The 23,186-nt window shown below is 43.8% G+C and overlaps 1 protein-coding gene across 1 annotated transcript in view; it reads left to right on the forward strand.

Annotated features, from left to right (window-relative positions):
* SMYD2 (SET and MYND domain containing 2) overlaps positions 1–23,186 on the forward strand; it is an 81,335-nt gene that overhangs the window by 42,722 nt on the left and 15,427 nt on the right. The window contains exons 7-9 of the mRNA XM_077485763.1: positions 6,906–7,008; positions 15,081–15,191; positions 18,949–19,069. Of these exons, the coding sequence (XP_077341889.1) occupies positions 6,906–7,008; positions 15,081–15,191; positions 18,949–19,069 (335 nt within the window). The remainder of the gene's footprint in view (positions 1–6,905; positions 7,009–15,080; positions 15,192–18,948; positions 19,070–23,186) is intronic.

A 23,186-nucleotide genomic window follows, 5' to 3' on the forward strand; every position in this document is an offset into this window, starting at 1 on the left:
GGGTTCAGTTGATGTGCAGCTGTGCCTATACATAAGCCCGTTCATATACTTTTTCAGGGTTATGCTGTGGGTCACACGGTCCATACCTTGTCATTTGTCATATGTCTGGCAGAGGGGGGGGGGGGGTTCCTGGGGAAGCCTCCTTTGAAGACTTCTTCATTGATTACGTATGGGAATGATTGGGCTACCACAATCGTAATTGGACATCATAGATTCCTTTTAATCATCAAGATGTTCTATTGGCTCAGACAAGGTTTAATGGATCTGGGTAACTTCTGTTTGGTGGATGTTATGTAACACGTTACATAATTTGTTGGGACTTTAATGGTCCAGCACACTATCTTATTACAGATGAAAGCAATGGCATGTGTGGACATATGGCCTTGTACAAGGTTAAAGGCAAGGAGTTCTGAGGGAAATAACTGGAGATGGAAGGATTAAGACTAATCTAGAGAGCAGCATGATAATTCTTTTATGTCCAGCTCACATAGCTTTTATTTCTAGCTATTCATTTTTTTCCCCCCTCGTATAGTGGAGCAGCGACTTGCAGAATTATATGGGCTACATTATACTTCCTTGTTGACCTCTGGCGCTAATCCGTTTAATGCAGCATTTAAACAATGGATTAGAGAGGCTTGTGTGATCTGCAAATTAAGGCATGACAGCCTTCCTTGCATCATGTCTAGCTTATAATAAGGGATCACTGACTAAGATAGGGAAATCATTGTACAGTGGGATCTGCAGCACCCGGCCGTCTGCGCTGACGGCAAATAGCAATGAATTCCAGAATCATTAGAGGTCTGCTATAACCTCAACCTTAAACTGTATATAAAACCTAAAACAAAAATTTAATATTGCAAATTACCTGTCCTAGTAGCTGCATTTGTTTTGTTTAGGCCAGGAAAAACTTTAAGCAAGTAGAGGTTACCTGTTGATCTTGCTAGAAAGGTCCTCGTGAAAGTGATTGTAAAGTCTTTTTTTTTTTTTTTCTTCAAATGTTCTACTTGCCTCTTCTGTGTAGTGGTTTTGCACAGGGCAGCCTCGATCCTCCCCTTTCTGGGTCTCTCTTGGCTGCTCCTGGTCCCTCCCTCCCTGGTGACATTATTACAGTGATCAGTGCTAAAAATATGCACTTTTATTTTATTTTAATGACACTGGCAGGGAATGAGTTAACAGGGGCGATCAAGGGGTTAAACATGTTCCCTCAGTGTGTTTGTAACTGGGGGGGTGGGGGGGGGGGTGGGCTGCCTGGGACAACACACAGATCCATCTTCCTGCATCCTCTGACAGAACGGAGATCTGTCTTGTTTACTATGGCAGATCCCCATTCTGTCACTTCAGGGAATGATCGTGGGCTGCCAGCAGACATAGAGTCCGCCGGACCCGCTGATTGGCTCACCCGCTGGCCAATGGGAGTGCGCGCCCACAGATCGCCGTGTACGAGCCCAGCATACACTTACGCCGATTTGTGCAGCCGAGCAAACCTGCCGCAGTATGACTGCGGCGGCTGGTCGGCAAGTTGCTAAATTAGAGTGCTCAACCCAAACTCCAAAAAAGTTGGGACGCTGTGTGAAATCTACATAAAAACAGAATGCGTTGATTTGCAAATCTTATAAACCCAGATTTTATTCACAATAGAAAGTAGAATAGGACAGGGAAACAAAAAGCTGACAAAGTGATGCTAACGAGGAAGAGCTGGAAGAACATTTTGCAACTAATTGTGTTAATTGGCAACAGGTCAGTAACATGGTTGGGTATAAAAAGTGCATCTTTGGAGTCAGTGTCTCAGAAGTAAAGATGAACAGAGGTTCATCCATCCGTAAAAAGCTGCATCCTAAAATTGCTGAACAATTTCAGAATAATGTTACTGACGCAAAATTGCAAAGATCGAAAATATAATAGTCATATATGTAGCACCCTCTAGGTAGGTGCTGGAGGTAAGATTTTTGTACGCTAGGTACACTTAGGCAGGCCTGTTTGTTTCAAACTGTTCTGGGCTGGGAGTGGCTCAGGGTAGCAGCTGGTGACTCGCAGGCAACATCACTAAGACCTCCCTCTTCTTTCTAGAGTTTGCTGGAAAGTTCTGGAAAGGGAGGAGGAGAGGAGAGGTGGAGCTGCCTGGGGTGTTTTCACAGAGCCCTGACCAATCCCCAACCTAGATTGGCAGGGGGCAGACCACCTTAAATACCCAGGGTCACCATAGCCAGCTGGGGGAAGTTGATGGGCTGGAAGAGCTGGAGATTGAGTGCTAGGCTGTCTTTGAAGCTCCCCAGTCTGAGGCGGGGGGGGGGGGGGTGACCTTGGGCCTGGGCTCGGGTGCGGATGGGACTCTTGTACAAACCCCAGTGGTGTACTGGGCAGGAGGAGTAGGAGACTGCCAGGAGTTACAATTGGTTGCAGCCAAGAAGGCTGTTGAGTGACATGCACAGGCCTGAGAGGACTGGGAAGGATACAATGTGGGATGGGGCAGAACCAGAGGAGTGGACTGTGGTATTATGGGTAGTGGAGAGACAGCTACAGCCTGGAGGGATGGTAGGGCCTGAAGATGGGTTACTGGGCTCAGTAGCCGCATGTAGGACAGCTAGGACCAGAGACTTTCTATTTTGCCACACTATAGGGGCCAGCGGTCCCTGCTAAGGCCTGGCTGAGCCAGTGTCGGGCCTAATCACTTTGTGCTAGCTGTGCCTGAAGATTAGAGAGGAAGCGATGTGCAGGAGGAGAAATTGAGTGTATATACAGGACTGTATACAGTATAGTTGTCCCAAGCAAGTTCTATCAATTCTAATGGGCATCCTATACGCCCCTTATCCCATCCAAGTTCAATCCCCTCAATTAAAAACAAAACAAACAAAAAAAATGCATGGACTGTTCTATGTCTGAGTGTCTGAGAGGTGAATGCCAGGCTGAGCAATGTGACAGGTGGACCACAATCATCCGGCTCCTACAGGAGTACTTCTACATATACATTACATAATAGCAAAAGATTCTGATGATCTGGAGAAGTCCCTGAGCGAGGGACAAGGATGAAACCATATTGGATGCACGTAATCTTTGGACCCTCGGACGCCACTGCATTAAAACGGCCATGATTCTGTGATGGACATCGCTGCTTAGATTTAGGAATACTTCCAAAAATCACTGTACACAAAGTTGGCCGTGCCTTCCAAAAAAGAAAGGTAAAGCTCTACCTTGCAAAGAAGAAACCATATCACAACATGATCCATAAATGTGGCTGTCTTCTCTGGGCCAAAGCGCAAATGGTCTGTTGCAAAGTGAAAAACTGTTTTGTGGTCCGAAAAATGGAAATTTTACATTCTTTTTGGCAACCATGGGCACAGCGTCCTCCAGACTAAAGAGGAAAAGGACCTTCAAGCTTGTTATCGGCGCTCAGTTCAAAAGCCTGCATCTCTGATTGTATGGGGGGTGCATTTAGTATGTATGGAAAAGCCATCATCAATGCTGAAAGATGTATCCAGTTTTAGAGCAACATATGCTCAAGCAACAATGAGACAACATTCCTCTCCCAAAGCTCCAGCAACTGGTCTCCTCAGTTCCCAGTGAGGTTAAGAGGATATGCTACGCTGTGGTAAACTATGGCCCTGTCCCAAGTTTTTTGAGACTTGTTGCTGCCATTTGTTTCAAAATTACCTCATATTTTTCATTACAATGGTACATGTTCTCAGTTTAAACATTTGATATGTTTTCTGTTGTGGAAAAAAGTGTTGAGATTTGAAAATCATTGCATTCTGTTTTTTATATAGATTTTACACATCGTCCCACCTTTTTAGAATTGGGGTTGTTCTCTGTGTGTGTGTGTGTGTGTGTGTGTGTGTGTGTATAAATATCACAGTGCATCTGGAAAGTATTCACAGCACTTCACTTTTTCCAAATTTTGTGTTGCATCCTTATGCCAAAATGAATAAAATGTATTATTTTCCTCAAAATTCTACAAACAATACCCCATCATGAGAACGTGAAAGAAGTTTGTTCGGAAATCTTTGCACATTTATAAAAAAGAAAAAAATCACATGTATATAACTATTCACAGCCTTTGCTCAATACTTTGTTGAACTGCCTTTGGCACCAATTACAGCCTGAAGTCTTTTGGAGTATGATGCTACAAGCTTGGCACACCTATTTTTGGGAAGTTCCTCCCATTCTTTTTTTGCATGACTTCTCAAGCTCCATCAGCTTGGATGGGGAGCATCGGTGCACAGCCATTTTGAGATCTCTCCAGAGATGTTCAATCCAGTTAAACTTTGAATGGTCACTCAAGGACATTCAGAGTTGTCCCATAGCCACTCCGTTGTTCACTTTGCTGTGTGCTTAGTGTCATTGGCCTGTTGGAGGATGACGCTTCACTCCAGTCTGAGGTCCAGAGTGCTCTGGAGCAGGTTTTTTTATTTTTTGTATCAATGATGTCTCTGTACATTGCTGCATTCATCTTTGGCCCGATCCTGACTAGTCTTCCAGTTCCTGCCGCTGAAAACCTCCCCAAAGCATGTTGCTGCCACCACCATGCTTCACTGTAGGGATGGTATTGGCCAGATAATGAGTGGTGCCTGCTTTCAGGCCAAAGAGTTCAATCTTTTTTTCATCAGACCAAAAAATTTTGTTTCTCAAGGTCTGAGAGTCCTTCAGGTGCCTTTTGGCGAACTCCAGGCAGGCTGTCATGTGCCTCTTTACTGAGGAGTGGTTTCCATCAGGCCATACCATACAGGCTTGATTGGTGGAGTGCTGCAGGGATGGTCGTTCTTCTGGAAGGTTCTCCTCTCTCCACCGAGAAATGCTGGAGCTCTGTCAGAGTGACCATTGGGTTCTTGGTCACCTCCCTGACTAAGGCCTGCTCTATGAAGAGTCCTTTATGGTTCCAGACTTCTTCCATTTATGGATGTTGGAGGCCACTGTGCTCATTGGGACCTTCAATGCTTCAGAACATTTTCTGTACCCATCCCCAGATCTGTACCTCAATACAGTCCTGTCATGGAGGTCTACAGACAATTCCATGGATTTGGTTTGGGCTCTCACATGCACTGTTAACTGTGAGACCTTGTATAGACCGGTGTGTGCATTTGCAAATCATGTCCAATCAACTGAATTTACCACAGGTGGACTCCAATCAAGTTGTATAAACCCCTTAAGAATGATCAGTGGAAACAGGATGCACCTGAGCTCAATATTGAGTGTCATGGCAAATGCTGTGAATACTGTACATGTGAAAAAATATATATATAATATAATTTGTTTTAAATTAATTTGCAAAGATCTCCAACAAACTTCTTTCACTTTGTCATTATGGGGGTATTGTTTGTAGAATTGTGAGGAAAACCTTTAATTCACGTTTTCCACATTTTATGTTACAGCCTTATGCCAAAATGAAGTGCTGTGAATTCTTTCTAGATGCAGTGTCTAAATTGGCCCTAGTATATGAATGCAAGTTAGGAATCTTTAGATTGTAAGCTTCTTGAGGCTAGGGACCGATGTGAATGTGCAATGTATATGTAAAGACCTGCGTAAATTGACAGTGCTATATAATTATTTTTAATTGTTTTATTATATAAAAACATTATCTTTTGTGTTTCAGATATGCTTTTGGCTGGGTTCACACTGCAGCGGTTACGAGAACCGGATGTGATTCGCACCGCACTGCAGTGCAAATCACATCCGATCTCTGTGCGATGCGAGTTCAGCCATACAAATAGTATGGCTGAATTTGCGTCGCACAGGACCCTTTTTTTTGGTCCGCAGCAGAATCGGATCGCATGGGTGTTCACACCATGAGATCCGATTCCTGTCCGAGTTTGCAGATCGCACTGCGATATGCGAACTGATCTGGGGATGTCATTAACGTTTCACTGACACTCCCAGCAGTTCGCATAGGGCAGTGTGAACTGCCGCCGGGAGGTATGCGATGCGGGAACCCGCTGTGGATTCACGGCGTTCCCGCATCGCTGCAATGTGAACCCAGCCTTAAAGCCAACCCAATAACATTTGCAAGTACTGCAGCTAGCTATATGACTTCTGTTTTGGAAATGCTAGCTTCATGGCTATTATGTTGATCATTTTTTTTTTTTCTTTTCATTGTTTTCTGAGTTGCAGACCTGGAGCTTGAGACCTTGTGAGTTCTGACTCTCTCCTTTGACTTCATGGGTTGCGGACTTATTTTCTGCCAGACAACCTAGCATTTTCAGAAGGAGATCAGTGTAAAGGCAGTCTCCTTATTTCTCCTAGTGTATACTTCCCTTAAAAGGCCAGTCCACCCAAAACCGTTTTGGCCCATCATCCCTGCTGGATTTCTTTTTTTATTTTATTTTTTTTATTTTTTTTTTATAGAAAATCAGAAAACAAAAGTTGTATAGGGTTATGGGGTCTTACTCTGTCATGGGAAAAGCTATGGGGCTTCCATTGGTGGCTTCTCCTTTGAGAATGTAATGTCTGTGGATGTTAGAGGATTCCTTGCATTTTAATAGTTTGAGTATCTTAACCAAGTATAGAGCGTTCCATCATTATCAGCATGCATCTGGTTTGGTGCCTTAAAAAATATTGGGGCCAGGCAACTAGGCTTTTCAAGAGACCTTGCAATGGCAGCCTCCGTTATTTTTTTAATGAATCACTTTAGATTCTCTTTGACTTGGGCTCACTGGTGCAAAGGCAGCTCAGTAAAGTCTGGAAGTAGCAGGCGGGGATGGGGGAAAGTGAAGAATTATGACAAGAGGGATAATAAATCGCTCTTCATATTCCTCGTAAGTCTTCACTTTCCTTCAGACTTTACAAAGAAGAAGCTGCAGCAGCGAGTGTCAGGTTGAGATATAAAGACATCAAAATCTCTGTTATTGGTCATTAGAAGAGAGACTTGTAATTAGAGTAGACTTTACTAATGATTTGCATTCTCCAATCTGTTGCAGCGTCGCACTAATGAACCACAGCTGCTGTCCCAATGTAATTGTCACTTACAAGGGCACCGTCGCCGAGGTCCGAGCTGTACAAGAGATTAACCCCGAAGACGAGGTGAGAATTGAACCCAACTGACTCCCGGAAATCTGACGTTATGTCTGACACCATGCTTCTAGATTTCTTATAAAGTGACTATATAAAAAGAGACTTTATGAATAAGATTCTGCTTATGTATTCCAGAGTTAAAGTAGCTGCCACAGTTGTACCCTACTTTTTATGACTTTATAATGTAGATTCCTCCTAATCTTTAATTCCCGCTTAACAGCAAAACAGGCAAATGAAGTACGTGTGTTGATGAACCAGTTTTATCTGTCTAAAGCTGCCCATACACTATATCAGTGATGGCGGACCTTGGCACCCCAGATGTTTTGGAACTACATTTCCCATGATGCTCAACTACACTGCAGAGTGCATGAGCATCATGGGAAATGTAGTTCCAAAACATCTGGAGTGCCAAGGTTCACCATCACTGCACTATATCAATGCTTCTCCAGTCCTCACATCCCCCCCCCCCCCCCCCCCCCAACAGGTCATGTTTTCAGGATTTCCCTCAGATAAAACTTCTGTGGTAACTACTAAGGCCCCTTTCAGACCTGCGGATCCGTTTTTACTCCTCTGCTTGCTCAGCGGGGATAACTCCGTGGATCCCCGCTGAGCCGGCGGATGACAAGTCCGCCTCTGCACAGGGACGGACCTATCTGAGCTCCCTTCTCCCCTATGGGGGGATCGGATGATTACGGACCACCTGTCCATTTTCATCCGATCCGCCAGACAGATGAAAAATAGGGTTTGCACCTGTCTGGATTTTGCGGATCGGAACAGGGTGGATCGGATGTCAGCTGACATATCACCGCTGACATCTGACGCTCCATAGACCTGCATGGAGCGCCCGTTCAGATCCGCCTAAAAAACTGACAGGCGGATCTGAATAATCCACACATGTGAAAGGGGCCTAAGGCAGTGTAATTGATGAAATCACCTGTACAAAATAATGGAGATCCTGAAAACATGACCTGCTGGGGGTACTTGAGGACTGGAGTTGAGAAACATTGCACTATACAGTCTGATTGTATACTCTCTGTACACAGTCTCATTTATGTAATAAGGACATACCAAAACAATGCATTGAATTGTATTCCATCATTAAATCATTGATGGCAGATCTAAAGGAGATTGGACACCCAGATTGTATAGTGAATGTTGACCCTAAGGCTTCATTCATACCCGAGTGTATCGATTTTTTTCTTTACTGTCGTTTTTGAGGTGTGGTGTGTGTGTGGTGTTTTTTTGGGCATTTTTGTTTAGCCAATAGAAAGCACCAGGGGGTGCTGATTGAGCGTTTTTACGAGCGTTGTCATACATGTCTATTGATGTCCATGGGGCCAAAAAACGCTTGTAATCTGCCAAAAAGAAGCTCATTTTTTATTTATTTTTTTAGCTTCAGGCGACAGAACACTTGGATGTGAACAGGGGCCATTGACATGAATGGGGATTTGGCTTGTTGAGCATTTTAGAGCTACAAGCTTCAAGTAGAAAATGGCTCAGGTGTGAACGGGGCCTAAAAGGTTTTGTATTTGTCTTTTCAGTGCTGAACTGTACACAGCAATGCCACACGTTGTTGTCCTGCCTGATGGGGTGGGAGACCTGATTTTTCTCTTCTCCAGTTAAGTAACATTTTAGTGTCTAGTCCCCTTCCCCAGCCTGTGACTGGACAAGAATTGGCAGACTTATGAGCTTATCTGTCATGCTGCTCTGTCCACTTTTGAGCATGCACCTTGTTAGTACAAGCATTGCAGAACTGGTTGGCATCTTGTGCTGCTTCTCCCTCTCCGTGTCTGAGCTCTGCTATACAGGGTCTTAAAGAGATTTACACAATTCATGAATACGGGGCTGCATACTACTTTTGTGTATCTGTCTGGAGGTCAGCTTTATTTAACCACTTAAGGACCGCCGCATGGCAATGTACGTCGGCGCAATTGCTGGATGCGGCGGTCCGTTTCGCTGCAGGAGCGACCTGGGAATGAGAAGCTTCCTGGCGAATGAGAAGCTTCCCCCGCTGTGTATAGTAAACACAGGCAGGGAGGAAGTGATGTCATTCTCCTCGGGGCGGTCTTTTTGACCGGACTGCGAGGAGAACAGAAAAAGTAAGTGCACCAACACTACACTGACATGTAGGTACACATAGGCACACAAATCCCCCCCCCCCCCCCCCCCCGTCATAGTGTCACGGATTGCAGTGATCATTTACTGATCACTGCATTCAGTGTCAGTTGTGACAGTAAAAACTGTCAGGGCAGTTAGTGTTAGGTCCAGGGTAACCCCCTACCCCCCCCCCCAATAAAGGTTTAACCCCCTGATTGTCCCTAGAGTTAACCCTTTTACCCCCTTTTGCCAGTGTCACTAAGCGATCATTTTTCTGATCGTTGCATTAGTGTCACTGGTGTTGCTAGGTAGCTAGTTATTTTTTTAGGTTCATCGCCAGGTTTTTATAGCGCTAGGTACCCCGATATACTACCCAATAATGGTTTTAACCCCCTGATTGCCCCTAGTTAACCCTTTCACCCCCTTTTGCCAGTGTCACTAAGCAATCATTTTTCTGATCGCTGCATTAGTGTCGCTAGATAGCTAGTTATTTTTTTAGGTTCACCGCCAGGTTTTTATAGTGCTAGGTACCCCCATATACTACCCAATAATGGTTTTAACCCCCTGATTGCCCCTAGTTAACCCTTTCACCAGCGATCACCGTATAAGTGCCACTGGTGACGCTGGTTAGCCAGTTAGTTATTTAGGTTCCCCGTCAGGTTTTTATATAGCGCCAGGGACCCCCATATACTACCTAATACAGATTTTAACCCCCTGATTGCCCCTAGTTAACTCTTTCACCAGTGATCACCGTATAAGTGTTACGGGTCACTCTGGTTAGTTAGTTTGCTTTTTATAGCATCAGGGCACCCACCATTTATTACCCAATAAAGGTTTAACCCCCTGATCACCCGGCGGGTGATATCAATTAGGTTTTAGGGTCAGGGTTTGCGTCGCCCCAGGCAGCGCTAGGTTAGTGCCAGTACCGCTAACACCCACACGCAAAGCATAAACCTCCCGTAGTGGTATAGAATCTGAACAGATCAATATCTGATCTGATCAGATCTATACTAGCATCCCCAGCAGTTTAGGGTTCCAAAAAAACGCATTGTTAGCGGGATCAGCCCAGATACCTGCTAGCACCTGCGTTTTGCCCCTCCGCCCAGCCCACCCAAGTGCAGTATCGATCGATCACTGTCACTTACAAAACACTAAACACATAACTGCAGTCAGGCCTGATCCCTGCGATCGCTAACAGTTTTTTTTGGTAGCGTTTTATATTTAAATCCTGAAGGCAGTGCTTGGTTTTCGGGGTCCCGTATGGGTTGGCTCCCAAAATGTCCCCCACATGTGGTATCCCCGTACTCAGGAGAAGCAGCAGAATTTATTTTGGGGTGTAATTTCACTTATGCCCATAGCATGTGTGAGCAATATATCATTTAGTGACAAAAAAAAAAGTCTATTTTGCCACAAGTTGCAGGAATATTACAAATATTTCATGGACTCAACATGCCTCTCATTAAATAGCTTGGGGTGTCTACTTTCCAAAATGGGGTCATTTGGGGGGGTTTTGTGCTGTTTTGTCATTTTATGGCCTTCGAAACTGTGATAGGTAGTGAGGAGTGAAATCAAAAATTTGCACCCTTAGAAATCCTGAAGGCAGTGATTGGTTTTCGGGGTGCCGTACGCGGCTAGACTCCCAAAAAGTCCCACATATGTGGTATCCTTGTACTCAGGAGAAGCAGCAGAATATATTTTGGGGTGCAATTCCACATATGACTATGGCATGTGTGAGCAATATATCATTTAGTGACAACTTTTTGTAAACTTTTTTAATTTATTTTTTTGTGTCATTATTCAATCACTTGGGACAAAAAAAATATTCAATGGGCTCAACATGCCTCTCAGCAATTTTCTTGGGGTGTCTACTTTCAAAAATGGGGTCATTTGGGGGGGTTTGTACTGCCCTGCCATTTTAGCACCTCAAGAAATGAGATAGGCAGTCATAAATTAAAAGCTGTGTAAATTCCAGAAAATGTAGACGCTATAACTTTTCCGCAAACCAATAAATATACGCTTATTGACATTTTTTTTTTCTAAAGACATGTGGCTGAATACATTTTGGCCTAAATGTATGATTAAATTTAGTTTATTCGATTTTTCTTATAACAAAAAGTAGAAAATATCTTTTTTTTTTTTTTTTAAACTTTGTCTTTTTCCTTTTATATCGTAAAAAATAAAAATCGCAGAGGCAATCAAATACCATCAAAAGAAAGTTCTATTTGTGGGAAGAAAAGGACGCAAATTTCGTTTGGGTACAACATTGCATGACCGCGCAATTACCAGTTAAAGCAGCGCAGTGCCAAATTGTAAAAAGACCTCTGGTCATTAGGCTGACAATTGGTCCGGGGCTGAAGTGGTTAACATGTGTCACATAAGTCGTGCCAACTCAGGTTTGTTGTCGATGAAATAAAACCTCCATCCATTAAAAAAAATGCACAATCTTTAAAACATGGAAATGGCAAGAAACCAGCTACTATCAATCATTGTATCATACGTTTGTAAGTACATAGCTCTATAATATGTCATTACAATCCTCAAAGAAATGGCCTGAAAATCTTCTGGTTGTTCTGATATACAGGTGCATCTCAAATTTGAATATCATCAAAAAGTTAATTTTATTTCAGTAATTCAATTAAAAAATGACTATTTGTGGAGTGTAGGATGAAATGCTGGGGTTTAATATTGCGTCCACTGACACCAGTGCTGGGGGAAAGGACAGTTGGCATGCTGCCCCCATTGAATGTGAAAATTTGTCTGGCCCTCAGGTAATTTTGAGTTTGAGACCCCTGCATTAGACCAATAACAAAAAAAAAAGTTTTTAATACAGAAATGTTGGCTTACTGAAAAGTATATGCATGTACAGTATAGTATGCACTGAATACTTGGTTGCGGCTCCTTTTGCATGAATTACTGAATCAATGCGGTGTGGCATGGAGGCGATCAACGTGTGGCACTGCTGAGGTGTTAATGGAAGCCCAGGTTACTTTGTGTCTCATCTTCCTCTTGACACTACCCCACAGATTCTCTATGGGGTTTAGGTCAGGCAAGTTTGCTGGCCAATCAAGCACAGTGATACCATGATCATTAAACCAGGTATTGGTACTTTTGGCAGTGTGGGCAGATGCCAAGTCCTGCTGGAAAATGAAATCGACATCACCATAAAGCTGGTCAGCAGAGGGAAGCATGAAGTGCTGTAGAATTTCCTGGTAGAGGGCTGCGCTGACTTTGTACTTGATAAACAGTGGACCAACACTAGCAGATGACATGGCTCTCCAAATCATGGAAAATGTTGCATTTCATTTGGAAATCAAGTTCCTGGAGTCTGGAGGAAGAGTGGAGAGGCACAGAATCCAAGTTGCATGAGGTGCAGTGTGAAGTTTCCACAGTCAGTGATGATTTAAGGAGCCATGTTATCTGCTGGTGTTGGTCCACTGTGTTTTATTAAGTCCAAAGTCAGCAAAGCTCTATACCAGGAGATTCTAGAGCTTCATGCTTCCCTCTGCTGACCAGCTTTCTGGAGATGCTGATTTCATTTTCCAGCAGGACTTGGCATCTGCCCACACTGCCAAAAGTACCAATACTTGGTTTTAATGATCATGTTATAACTGTGCTTGATTGGCAAGTAAACTCGCCTGACCTAAACCCCATAGAGAATCTGTGGGGTATTGTCAAGATGAAGATGAGAGACCCCAGATCCAACAATGCAGATGAGCTGAAGGCCGCTATCAAAGCAACCTGGGCATCCATAACACCTCAGCAGTGCCACAGGCTGATCACCTCCACGCTACACTGCATTGATGCAGTAATTAATGCAAAAAAGGAGCCCCAAGTATTGACTGCATGCTATACTGTACATGAACATATACTTTTCACTAAGCCAATATATCTCTGTATTAAGCTGTGTTTACTTTAATCATCCAATCCTGTGCAAATTTTTATTTACTTTTGGAAGTTATTGGGTACTCAAGTGAACACGGGATTCTTTTTATGTGCAAAGCTTAAAAAAAGATTTAAACTGGGTACACGCTGGCTGACTTTTTTTTGGAAAACCAGCATCCGATTTGTGCTTGCAGCCTATGGCTGCTTCATGTTTAAAGAGTTGCTTAAGAGTAACTTTTTGTTGAGGGGAAAAAAAAATTCCCCTTTGGGTGATCTATGTAGATTGCAAGAATTTTAACAAGCTTTGTTGCAGATTCCTACCTTTTTTTTGTTCTAAAGAAATCGCTGTTTGTTCCTCTGTGTCCCCATGCTTAGTGAGTCTAATGGGAGTGGTTTCCTAATTCTCAACAGAATGAAGGCTTTAATTAGGAAAGTTTCAGGGTCTGCATCCCTTGTTAGATGTTGTTTTCTATTGGGAGTATCTCACCAAAAATGACATTGTTGCAGGGGATGCCAAAAATCTGACTTGTATTCTGGGGAAATCAGTGAGCCAATCGCACAAGCAGGAAATGTTTCTGGAGGGTATTCTGTATACATTCTATGTACAGAACACCTCCAGGTAGCCATATTGTATTGCACTTTACAGAAAAGGACAGCTCCCAGATTGAAAAGAAAAGATCATCTTTAATAACATTCAATTTATAATATGACTTGTGTCGCAATTGTATATGCTATATATATTTTTTTCCCATGAAAGCGGAGTTACCCTTTAAGGCATGCTGATACGTTTATCTATGTTGCGCTGATTACTTATTGCTGTATTTGAATTTTTTTTTTTTTTTTTTACGATCGAGCACAAGGGTACAGGGAGAACGAGCCCCATAAAGTCTTGGCTTATTCTGTCACTAGGACGGTCTTTGTCCAGGAACGCTGTGAAACCGCAGTGGCTGTGAGCAAATGTCAGATCTTCCCTGGCCACGCCAAGAAATACTTGTGCTATTCCGTACCTTGCTGACATTATACATGTGGAATTCGGGAGACTGGGAAAGAGCCTGGGACTTCAATAGACATGCCTTTTTAAATAGATGTGACCTATTGAAGTTTCGGGACCTGCTGTGCAGTGTGTGGCCCGTTGGAAGCCGGCCAGCTTGTAACATTGGAGCAGCAAGTCTTACTGCGAAGCTTTTACTAACACAAGAAGTCACAACTAGCTGGAAGATTATCGGGATAAGAATGGCTGCATGGGGGGACATAGTCTGGCAGCGGCCTGTTTTTCTTTGTGGCAGTCTGCTTACTGCTTGGAATCTTGATAAGATTACGAGGAAGGGTCTAAACATATAATTAAATAGACCCCTTGAAAAAAATGTAGGCATGCCACAGGCTCCAGGAATAGATTTACACTATGAGTGATAGAGGGTTGTACCAGCTGTTGTATAGGATAATGCTGTCCTACAGCACCCCCTTGTGGCTTTTGGAGATTATTACTGCAACCATTCCAATTTAAGATTATTCAAATGTTTTATAAATTCAAAAAAAAAAATGCTTTTAGCAACCCAGTCACAAAATGAAGATGCTTTTTAAGAAGTTTGCCTGTAAAAAGGCATTAAACTTGCCCATTCTCTGCCAGCACCACCGTTCTTTGTTCCTTTTCTAAGAGATACAACAAATGGGAAATCCTCTTTATCTGCCAAACTTCTGGGAGTGTCAGATTTCTGGTTCCCCACCAGTTGTGGTTCCTTCTGCCAGTCCCTATGTCAGTACGGTGTCCTGCAGGTCTGTAGAAGGGACATTATAGACGTGGTTACCTTGGCCATTCAGGTCTCCCACAGCATTGTGTTGCAACCATCACTAAAATAGCCAGTGTTGGCTGATAATAGGTGGAACAGTGACATCACTCCTACCTCTTATTGCATTGTGATGCGATTTTTGCTTTAATAATTATCTGGACTATATGAGATGGCTGTTTGGTGTGACGGTGAAATTTTTTTCTTCCATTTTTACTTTTAATTAGTATAGTTTTGGATGGAGATTGCATGAATACTATGTTGACAGGTAGGGCACCGGTCACATACACCCATTAACAATGTCCTCCTTGTTCCTAGGTGTTCACCAGCTACATTGATCTGCTCTACCCCACAGAAGATCGGAATGACAGACTGCTAGATTCTTACTTCTTCACTTGTGAATGCAGGGAGTGCACAATGAGAGAGAAGGTGAAGATACAATCACATTATTATGAATTGCTTATAGTCTAGATGTGCTTACCAGAAACGACTAAAGTGAATGTAAACCTCGTAGGTAGAGGGAACAATGGCTGTAGAAGTGTGAATCTAAAGGGACTCCGATTTGCTGTTTAGTGGCTAAAGGGTGTGTAGTAATTGCACTACACTCCCTGGAACAGGGGCTCAGAACAAACTGCAACCCAGTTCCAGGCTCTACACACAAACACAAAGCTTAATCTGGCTTATAAATTAATCTGATGAGGTGGATGGATGGACATTCACTAAGGTGAGCATTGTAGTGTGTGTGTGTGTGTGTGTGTGTGTGTGTGTGTGTGTGTCTGACATGTACAGTGGGTATAGAAGAGTCACTCCCCCCTTAAAATCACATTTTGTTGCTTTGCAGCCTGAAATGAAGACAGTTTTTTTTGTTTTATCGAGCTGCATGCAACTTCTAACATCCAAGTGAAAGATATGACCCTAACATGTCAGAAAAACAATTCAAAAACAGAATTGCTGAGTTGGGGAAAAAAGGGATTACCCCCTTTCTAAACTCAATCAGGTGTAGCTAATCACCTTCTCAGTGGCACACAAAGCCATTTGACTTTCAACTGTGATCAGCTGTAGTCATTTTGATTAGCTAAGCATGAAAAGAGCTTTCCTGGAGCATTTTCAGTCCCTGATAGTGCAAATGAAGCAAACAATCAACTATGGGGGCAAGACACTGTCATTGGGATCTCTGGAATAAAGTTGTGGACAGGCACAAGTCAGGAGATGGATACAAAAAAAAAAAAAAATTACAAAGGCTTTATAAATGCCTAGAAGCACAGTGAAGACTCTTATTAAGAAGCGGAAGGTATTTGGTACAACACAGACCCTCCCTGGATCGGGACGTCGCTCCAAACTGGATGAAAGAGTTAGGAGGAAACTAGTCAGAGAGACTGCCAAGAGGCCTACAGCAACTCTGAAACAGTGGCAGAAATTTATGACAAAGATGGGTCATTGCTTGCATGTGACAACAATGTCACAAATGTGGCTTGTATGGGAGGGTTGCAAGAAAACAGCCACTCCTCGAGAGATGACGCGTGAAGTCATGACAAAATGTACCTTGAAGATTCAGAGGCCACATGGAAAAAGGTGTTATGGTCAGATGAGACTAAAATGTATTTATTTGGCCTCAAAACCAAATGTCTGGTGGAAATCCAATACAGCTCACAATCCAAATAACATCATTCCTACAGTAAAGCATGGAGGTGGTAACATCCTGTTATGGGGGGGGGGGGGGATTCTCTGCAGCAGGGACTGGAGCACTCTGCCAGAAAGTTGTCGATGTGAAGAAGGTTTACCTTCCAACATGACAATGACCCAAAGCACACAGAAAAATGACCACACAGTAGTTGAAAGAGAAGCAGGTGAATGTCCTTGCATTGCCTAGTCAGAGCCCAGACTTAAACCCCATTGGAAATCTGTGGAATGACTTGACGATTGCAGTCCACAAACAGTCACCATCAAATTTAACTGAACTTGAGCAGTTCCCAACAAGCAAAAGGTGCTTCAACAAAATACTGGTCGGGGAGGGGGGGGGGGTGATCCTTTCAACTCGGTGATTAATTCTGTCTTTGAATTTTTTTTTTTTTTCGAAGTTTCTCACAAGTGAGTACACCGCTCGCATTTTTGTAAATATTTTATTGTATCTTTTCATGTGACAACACTGCAGAAATTACACTTTGCTAAAATGTAAAGTAGTGAGTGTACAGCTTGTATAACGGTGTAAATTTGCTGTTCCCTCAAAATAACTCAACACACAGCCATTAAAGTGGTTGTTCAGCCACTTTCACATCTTCATATCATCCCCTCTGTTCTAATCCTGCGTGCCCCTGTGTGAGTGATTTATAATAAAGGCCTGTTATACCTCGTTTCACAGATCTTCTCAGCGATCATATGATCAGCTGGCTTTCTCCTCTCCCTGTCTGATAGATGCAGTGGGCGGGGCCGATATTCCCCTGCTGACATCACTCGAGCTGTGAAATGAGGTATAGCAGACTTTATTTTTTATTTTTTTATAAATCGCTCACACAGGGGCACACAGGGTTAGAACACAGAGGGGATGGTATGAAGATGTGAAAGTTATTTGAGCAGCAGGTGTTGAGGGGGGCAGGCATTGTCACGAGCTGACAGGCAGAGAGGGAAGGGGAAGAGAGCACAGAGGAGACAGTGCAGGCTGCGGATGGCAGAGGCACGTACGGATGACTCCGGTGTCAGGGCTCAGCAACCCTGATATAGGAATCAGTGTAGAGGGGAGGTTATAGCCAGATATTACAGGTGTTATGGGTGGCCAAATGGCACAGCAGAAGCCCAAATGTTTTAATGTCTTAACTGCTGGCGAAAAAAGTGAAGTACACCCCTAAGTGAAAATGTCCAAATTGGGCCCAAAGTGTCAATATTTTGTGTGGCCACCATTATTTTCCAGCACTGCCTTAATCTTAGGCATAGAGTTCGCCAGAGCTTCACAGGTTGCCACTGGAGTCCTCTTCCACTCCTCCATGGCATCACAGAGCTGGTGGATGTTAGTGACCTTGCACTCCTCCAACTTCCGTTTTGAGAATGCCCCACAGATGCTCAAAATTATTTAGGTCTGGAGACATGCTTGGCCAGTCCACCACCTTTTACCCTCAGCTTCTTTAGCAAGGCACTGGTCATCTTGGAGGTGTGGTTGGGGTTGTTATCATGTTGGAATACTGCCCTGCAGCCCAGTCTCCAAAGAGAAGGGATCATGCTCGGCTTCAGTATGTCACAGTACATGTTGGCATTCACGGTTCCCTCAATGAACTGTAGCTCCCCAGTGCCAGCAGCACTCATGCAGCCCTGGACCATGACACTCCCACCACCATGCTTGACTGTAGGCAAGACACACTTGTCTTTGTACTCTTCGCCTAGTTTCCGCGACACACGCTTGATACCATCTGAACCAAATATGTTTTTACCTTGGTCTCATCAGAACACAGGACATGGTTCCAGTAATCCATGTCCTGAATCTGCTTGTCTTCACTGAACTGTTTGCGACCTTTCTTGTGCATCATCTTTAGAAGAGGCTTCCTTCTGGGATGACAGCCATGCAGACCAATTTGTTGCAGTGTGTGATTTAAGGTCTGAGCACTGACAGGCTGACCCCCCACCCCTTCAACCTCTACAGCAATGCTGGCAGTACTCATATGTCTATTTTCCAAAGACAACCTCTGGATATGACCCTGAGCTTTGCACTCAACTTCTTTGGTCGACCATAGCGAGGCCTGTTCTGAGTGGAACCTGTCCTGTTAAACTTCTGTATGGTCTTGGCCACCATGCTGCAGCTCAGTTTCAGGGTTTTGGCAATCTTCTTATAGCCTAGGCCAGTGATGGCAAACCATGGCACCCCAGTTGTTTTGGAACTACATTTCCCATAATGCTCATGCACTCTGCAGTGTAGTTGAGCATCATGGGAAAGGTAGTTCCAAAACATCTGGGGTGCCAAGGTTCGCCATCACTGGCCTAGACCATCTTTATGTAGAGCAACAATTATTTTTTCTTTGTCGTTGGGCAAACGTACAAAATCAGCAGGGGATCAAATACTTTTTCCCTCACTGTAACGTGTGTGGTTAGCTTTATGTAAATAGTAGATGACGCCTTTCCTTGAAAGCCCAGCGCGCTCTGTGTCTGCGGGTACACAATCAGAAGCTGATAACACAACATGTTTTGTTTTTTTTCCTGCCAGGACAAGGCAAAGCTGGAGATCAGGAAACTCAATGAACCACCCAACCCTAAGGATGTACGAGACATGATCAAATATGCCCGAGGTGTGGTGGAAGAGTTCAGGAGAGCCAAGCATTTCAAAAATATCCTTTTGTTTGTGTGTGTGTGTGTGTGTGTGTGTGTGTGTGTGTGTGTGTATGTACCTCCTAGGCACCTCTAGGCCATCACTTATGTTGTGTCTTCTGCAAAATATTTCATTCAGCAACCTTTTGGTTGTATGCTTGTGCCCTCCTCCTCTGATACATCAGCACAACAAGCAGGGCAGAACATGGCAAACTCCCAATGCATCATGGGGACTGACAGATCTATTTAACCATGCAGAGTTCACATAAAGTGAGCTAATAAAAAAAAAAGGGGGGGGGGGGGGTTCTGATGTTTTGATGAAGTTAAATGGCCAGTTTTCATGTAAATACATTTTACGTTTTTTTTTTTTTTTTGTTTAGCATCCACTCCACACCATTTATAATTCTTCCTTTTTAAAAGTGCACTCCAGTAAAGCATTAAAGGGTCTCATTGATGTGGGTATGTTCATCTGCACACACTTGTCTTCACACAGATGGGATTTACAGAGGTTCTGTTCAGCCCATTCAGGTAAAACTTTTTAAATCAACGACAGGCTGGCGGCTGCATGGATCAGAACACGCAAACGGACTGCGTTCTGATCCATACATCGAACCAGCTTGGAGGATCACGCAGGTTCTGAACAGGCTCATCCAGCTTTGGGTAAAGATGGCTCTTCGCACGGGTGTACCGGTCGGTACTTTCATGTGAATAAGGCCAAGGGGTTGCATAGGACCTACTGGCCTACTTTTTTTTTATAACTGTGCCATTCATTTTGTAAAGCTGTAAAACATCACTGGCTACATTGCCATGTTTTCTTAATAGGTCCCCAATGTGTGAAAATAGACAAGTGCCCCTTGATTTACCACACCACCCCCTGGAATTTTCAGGAGGCATCACAGCAGAAAATCATGAGAATGAATCCTGGTAGAAACACTATGAGGAGTCTTCTGGCCCTAATGGCTTGAATAAAAGTGATAATACCAGCACCTAAAACAGTGGTTTTAGTTATTTGTACTTGGTGGCAAATAGGATTCCAAGGCGACTTCTATCTGGCAGTAGATACAATGACCAGATCTGTCATCCAGAATTCTCAGCTTGGTCCAACTGCCATGGCAAAGCCCATTGGTTGTGTCACATTCTTCTGATGGCTTCCCCATACCATGCAGGAAATATAGTTAAGAATGTGATCACTTCATTGTCTTAGAGGGGATGTCACCAGAACTTGCAGAGAGACCTCACCTGATATACGAAGCCAAAGGTGCGATTCAACCCATGGCTGCCTCCCTTCCTAGGTAAAATATCAGATTTAGTGGCACTGCACTCTATTGAGTGAACTTTCTAAGTTGAGCAGTGTGGTAGCACTTGCCTGTTTTGACTTGACTTGCTCTTCTTCACTTGGCTTTTTAGCTTTTTTAGCCATTATTACTATTTTCTTCTATTGTTGCTTTTATTTTCAATTACATGAGTATTTTGATGTTTGTATACAGTGTGGCACCATCTTTCGCCATGAAGTTGTCTGTACAAATACAAGAAGGTAAATTAGAAAGGAAATGCAATGGTCCAAACGCTAGTTTATATAGTTTAATGCTGGGTGCACACTATAAACCGCTGGGTTGAACATAAAAAACAAACAAACAGAGGTTGCCGTACTAGCATAAACGATCATAGGCTTGGCCATAGATGATGCAGTTTTTCTTTCCTGCAGCCATGGGTTGCAGGAGAGGAAATTGCTTGATTTCCCCTATCAACCAGTCAGTGTTGAGACGGGAATTTCTCAACACAATATTCTGTTAACAGTTATTGTGTTCTCCCGCAAGGTCCTGCGGGGTGAACAGTGATGATTGCTAGCAGCTATAACAGCTGTCAATAATCGTATGGGGAAAAATCTGGCATGTTGGTTGTACCCAAGTTGATCACTGGATTGACTTGGGTGCAATCAGTCTGCCCATAGACGGTTTGAATGAGATTGGAACCATCTATGGCTGGCTTTAGTGTGGGGATCGCGCCCACTGTGCTATTCGGTTCTGACAAGGGGTTAAACATTCATGCCTTAACCCAACTTTCCCCCGCCCTGCCAAAATACACTGATCAGCGCTCGCGACTGCTGATTGGATGTTGGTTTTCCAGCATGCCCTTTCAACAGAAGCCACATGGGCCGAACCTTGGCCGGTTCCTCCCAAACCAGCTGTTTTCAGCTGATTTTTGCCTTTCAACTTAAAACCTAGCAGTAGCTAGAAACAATAGAAGAGAGGAAGGACTGTGTCCATACAGTACAAGCTAAGGGATTGTCCTGTAAACAGTGAAGCACTTGGTCCTTGTGTGCTATAAGCTTTTTTGACCCTAAAGCTGGCCATAGATTTTTTTTATTTTTTATTTTTTTGATCAGCCACCCGGCTAAAAAAGAATAAATTCCCCAAATCCACTTTCAAGGTGGATGAAGGAATCTTTCCTGCTGAGCTATTGTATTCCTCCTCCACTGTCAAAATACACTAATCAGTGCTGCAGCCACTGATCCTGTTAGACAAAAGTTAAATCGGGTCAACTTCTGTTGAGTGGGAATGGCCATAGATGAAATTCAGCAGGCACTGGCCAGAGATCCTTAAAAAAAACAAAAGAAAAAAACTTTAATAACAAATGTCATATCTACCTTCTCTGTGCAATTGTTTTCCACAGAGCAGCCCCAATCCTCCTCTTCTGGGACCCCCCTGTCAAGTGCTCACCATAGCAAGTTGCTTGCTATGGGGTAGAGCGGCACCATTAATAGTCAAGAATCGTTATCCTGATCTTGACTAAAAGTGTTTCACAATTCTTTCTATGCACAGAATTCTCTCTGCTCTTCTGAAGCCACAGCCCTCAAAAGAAAGGAAGAAAAAAAACTGGGCAGTCTGCCAAGAATCAAAACATTCTTTATCAGTTGAACTTGAGTATAAACAATGTAACAATTTGTCAAAGGAATAGACTTTGTGTGTAGTGAAAAAAGTTTAACCACTAAACCTTTTTCTGACATTTGTTCATTTCAAGTTAAAATATATTTTTTTTAGCTAGAAAATTACTTGGAACCCCCAAACATTATATATATATATATATATAATTGTTTTAGTAGACACCCTAGAGAATAAAATGGTGGTTGATGCAATATTTTATGTCTCACTGTATTTGCGCAGCGGTCTTTCATATGCAATTTTTTTTAACCACTTCCCGACCGCCGCACGACGATGTACGTCGACAGAATGGCACGGGCAGGCATATGGGCGTACCTGTACGTCCCTGCCTTCCCGCGGGTGGGGGGCCCGATCGGGCCCCCCCCCCCCCCCGGTGCCAGCGGCGGTCGGTATCCGTGCAGGAGCGATCCGAGATGAGGGGGCGGCCATTCATTCATGGCCACCCCCTCGCGATCGCTCCTGACGAATGGGAGTGAAGCATTGCATCACTTCCTCTCCTGTAATGTAAACACAGGAGAGGAAGTGATGTAATCTCTCCTCCGTGTCGGTATTTTTCGTTCCGGCACCAAAGAGAGAGGATCGGTGAGTTGCACCAACACGACACTTCACAGTAGAACATGCCAGGCACACTCACACCCCCCCTTTACCCCCCGATCACCCCCCCAATTACCCCTGCCCCCCCCCAGTCACAGTGACACCAATGCATTTTTTTTTTTTGCATTGGTGTCATTTGTGACTGTAATAACTGTTAGGGCAGTTAGGGTTAGCCCCCTTTAGTTCTAATGTACCCCCCTAACCCCCCCAATAAAGGTTTAACCCCGTGATCACCCCCCGTCGCCAGTGTCACTAAGGCTGGGTTCACATTGCAGCAGTTTATGAGAACGGATGTGATTCGCACCGCACTGCAGTGCAAATCACATCCGATCTCTGCGATTCGAGTTCAGCCATTCGCCGCACCCGCCGCAAATTCGCATGGGACCCTTTTTTTGGTCCGCAGCAGAATCGGATCGCATGGGTGTTTACACCATGCGATCCGAGTTTGCAGATTGCACTGCGATATGCGAACTGATCTGGGGGTGTCATTAACATTTCACTGACACTCCCAGGAGTTCGCATAGGGCAGTGTGAACTGCCGCCGGGAGGCATGCGATGCGGGAACCCGCCGCGGATTCGTGGCGTTCCCGCATCACTCCAG

Source organism: Lithobates pipiens, unplaced genomic scaffold, assembly GCF_037356315.1.
Source record: "Lithobates pipiens isolate NorthernLeopardFrog02 unplaced genomic scaffold, aLitPip1_a1.2 Scaffold_18, whole genome shotgun sequence".
Taxonomy (NCBI): Eukaryota; Metazoa; Chordata; class Amphibia; order Anura; family Ranidae; genus Lithobates; species Lithobates pipiens.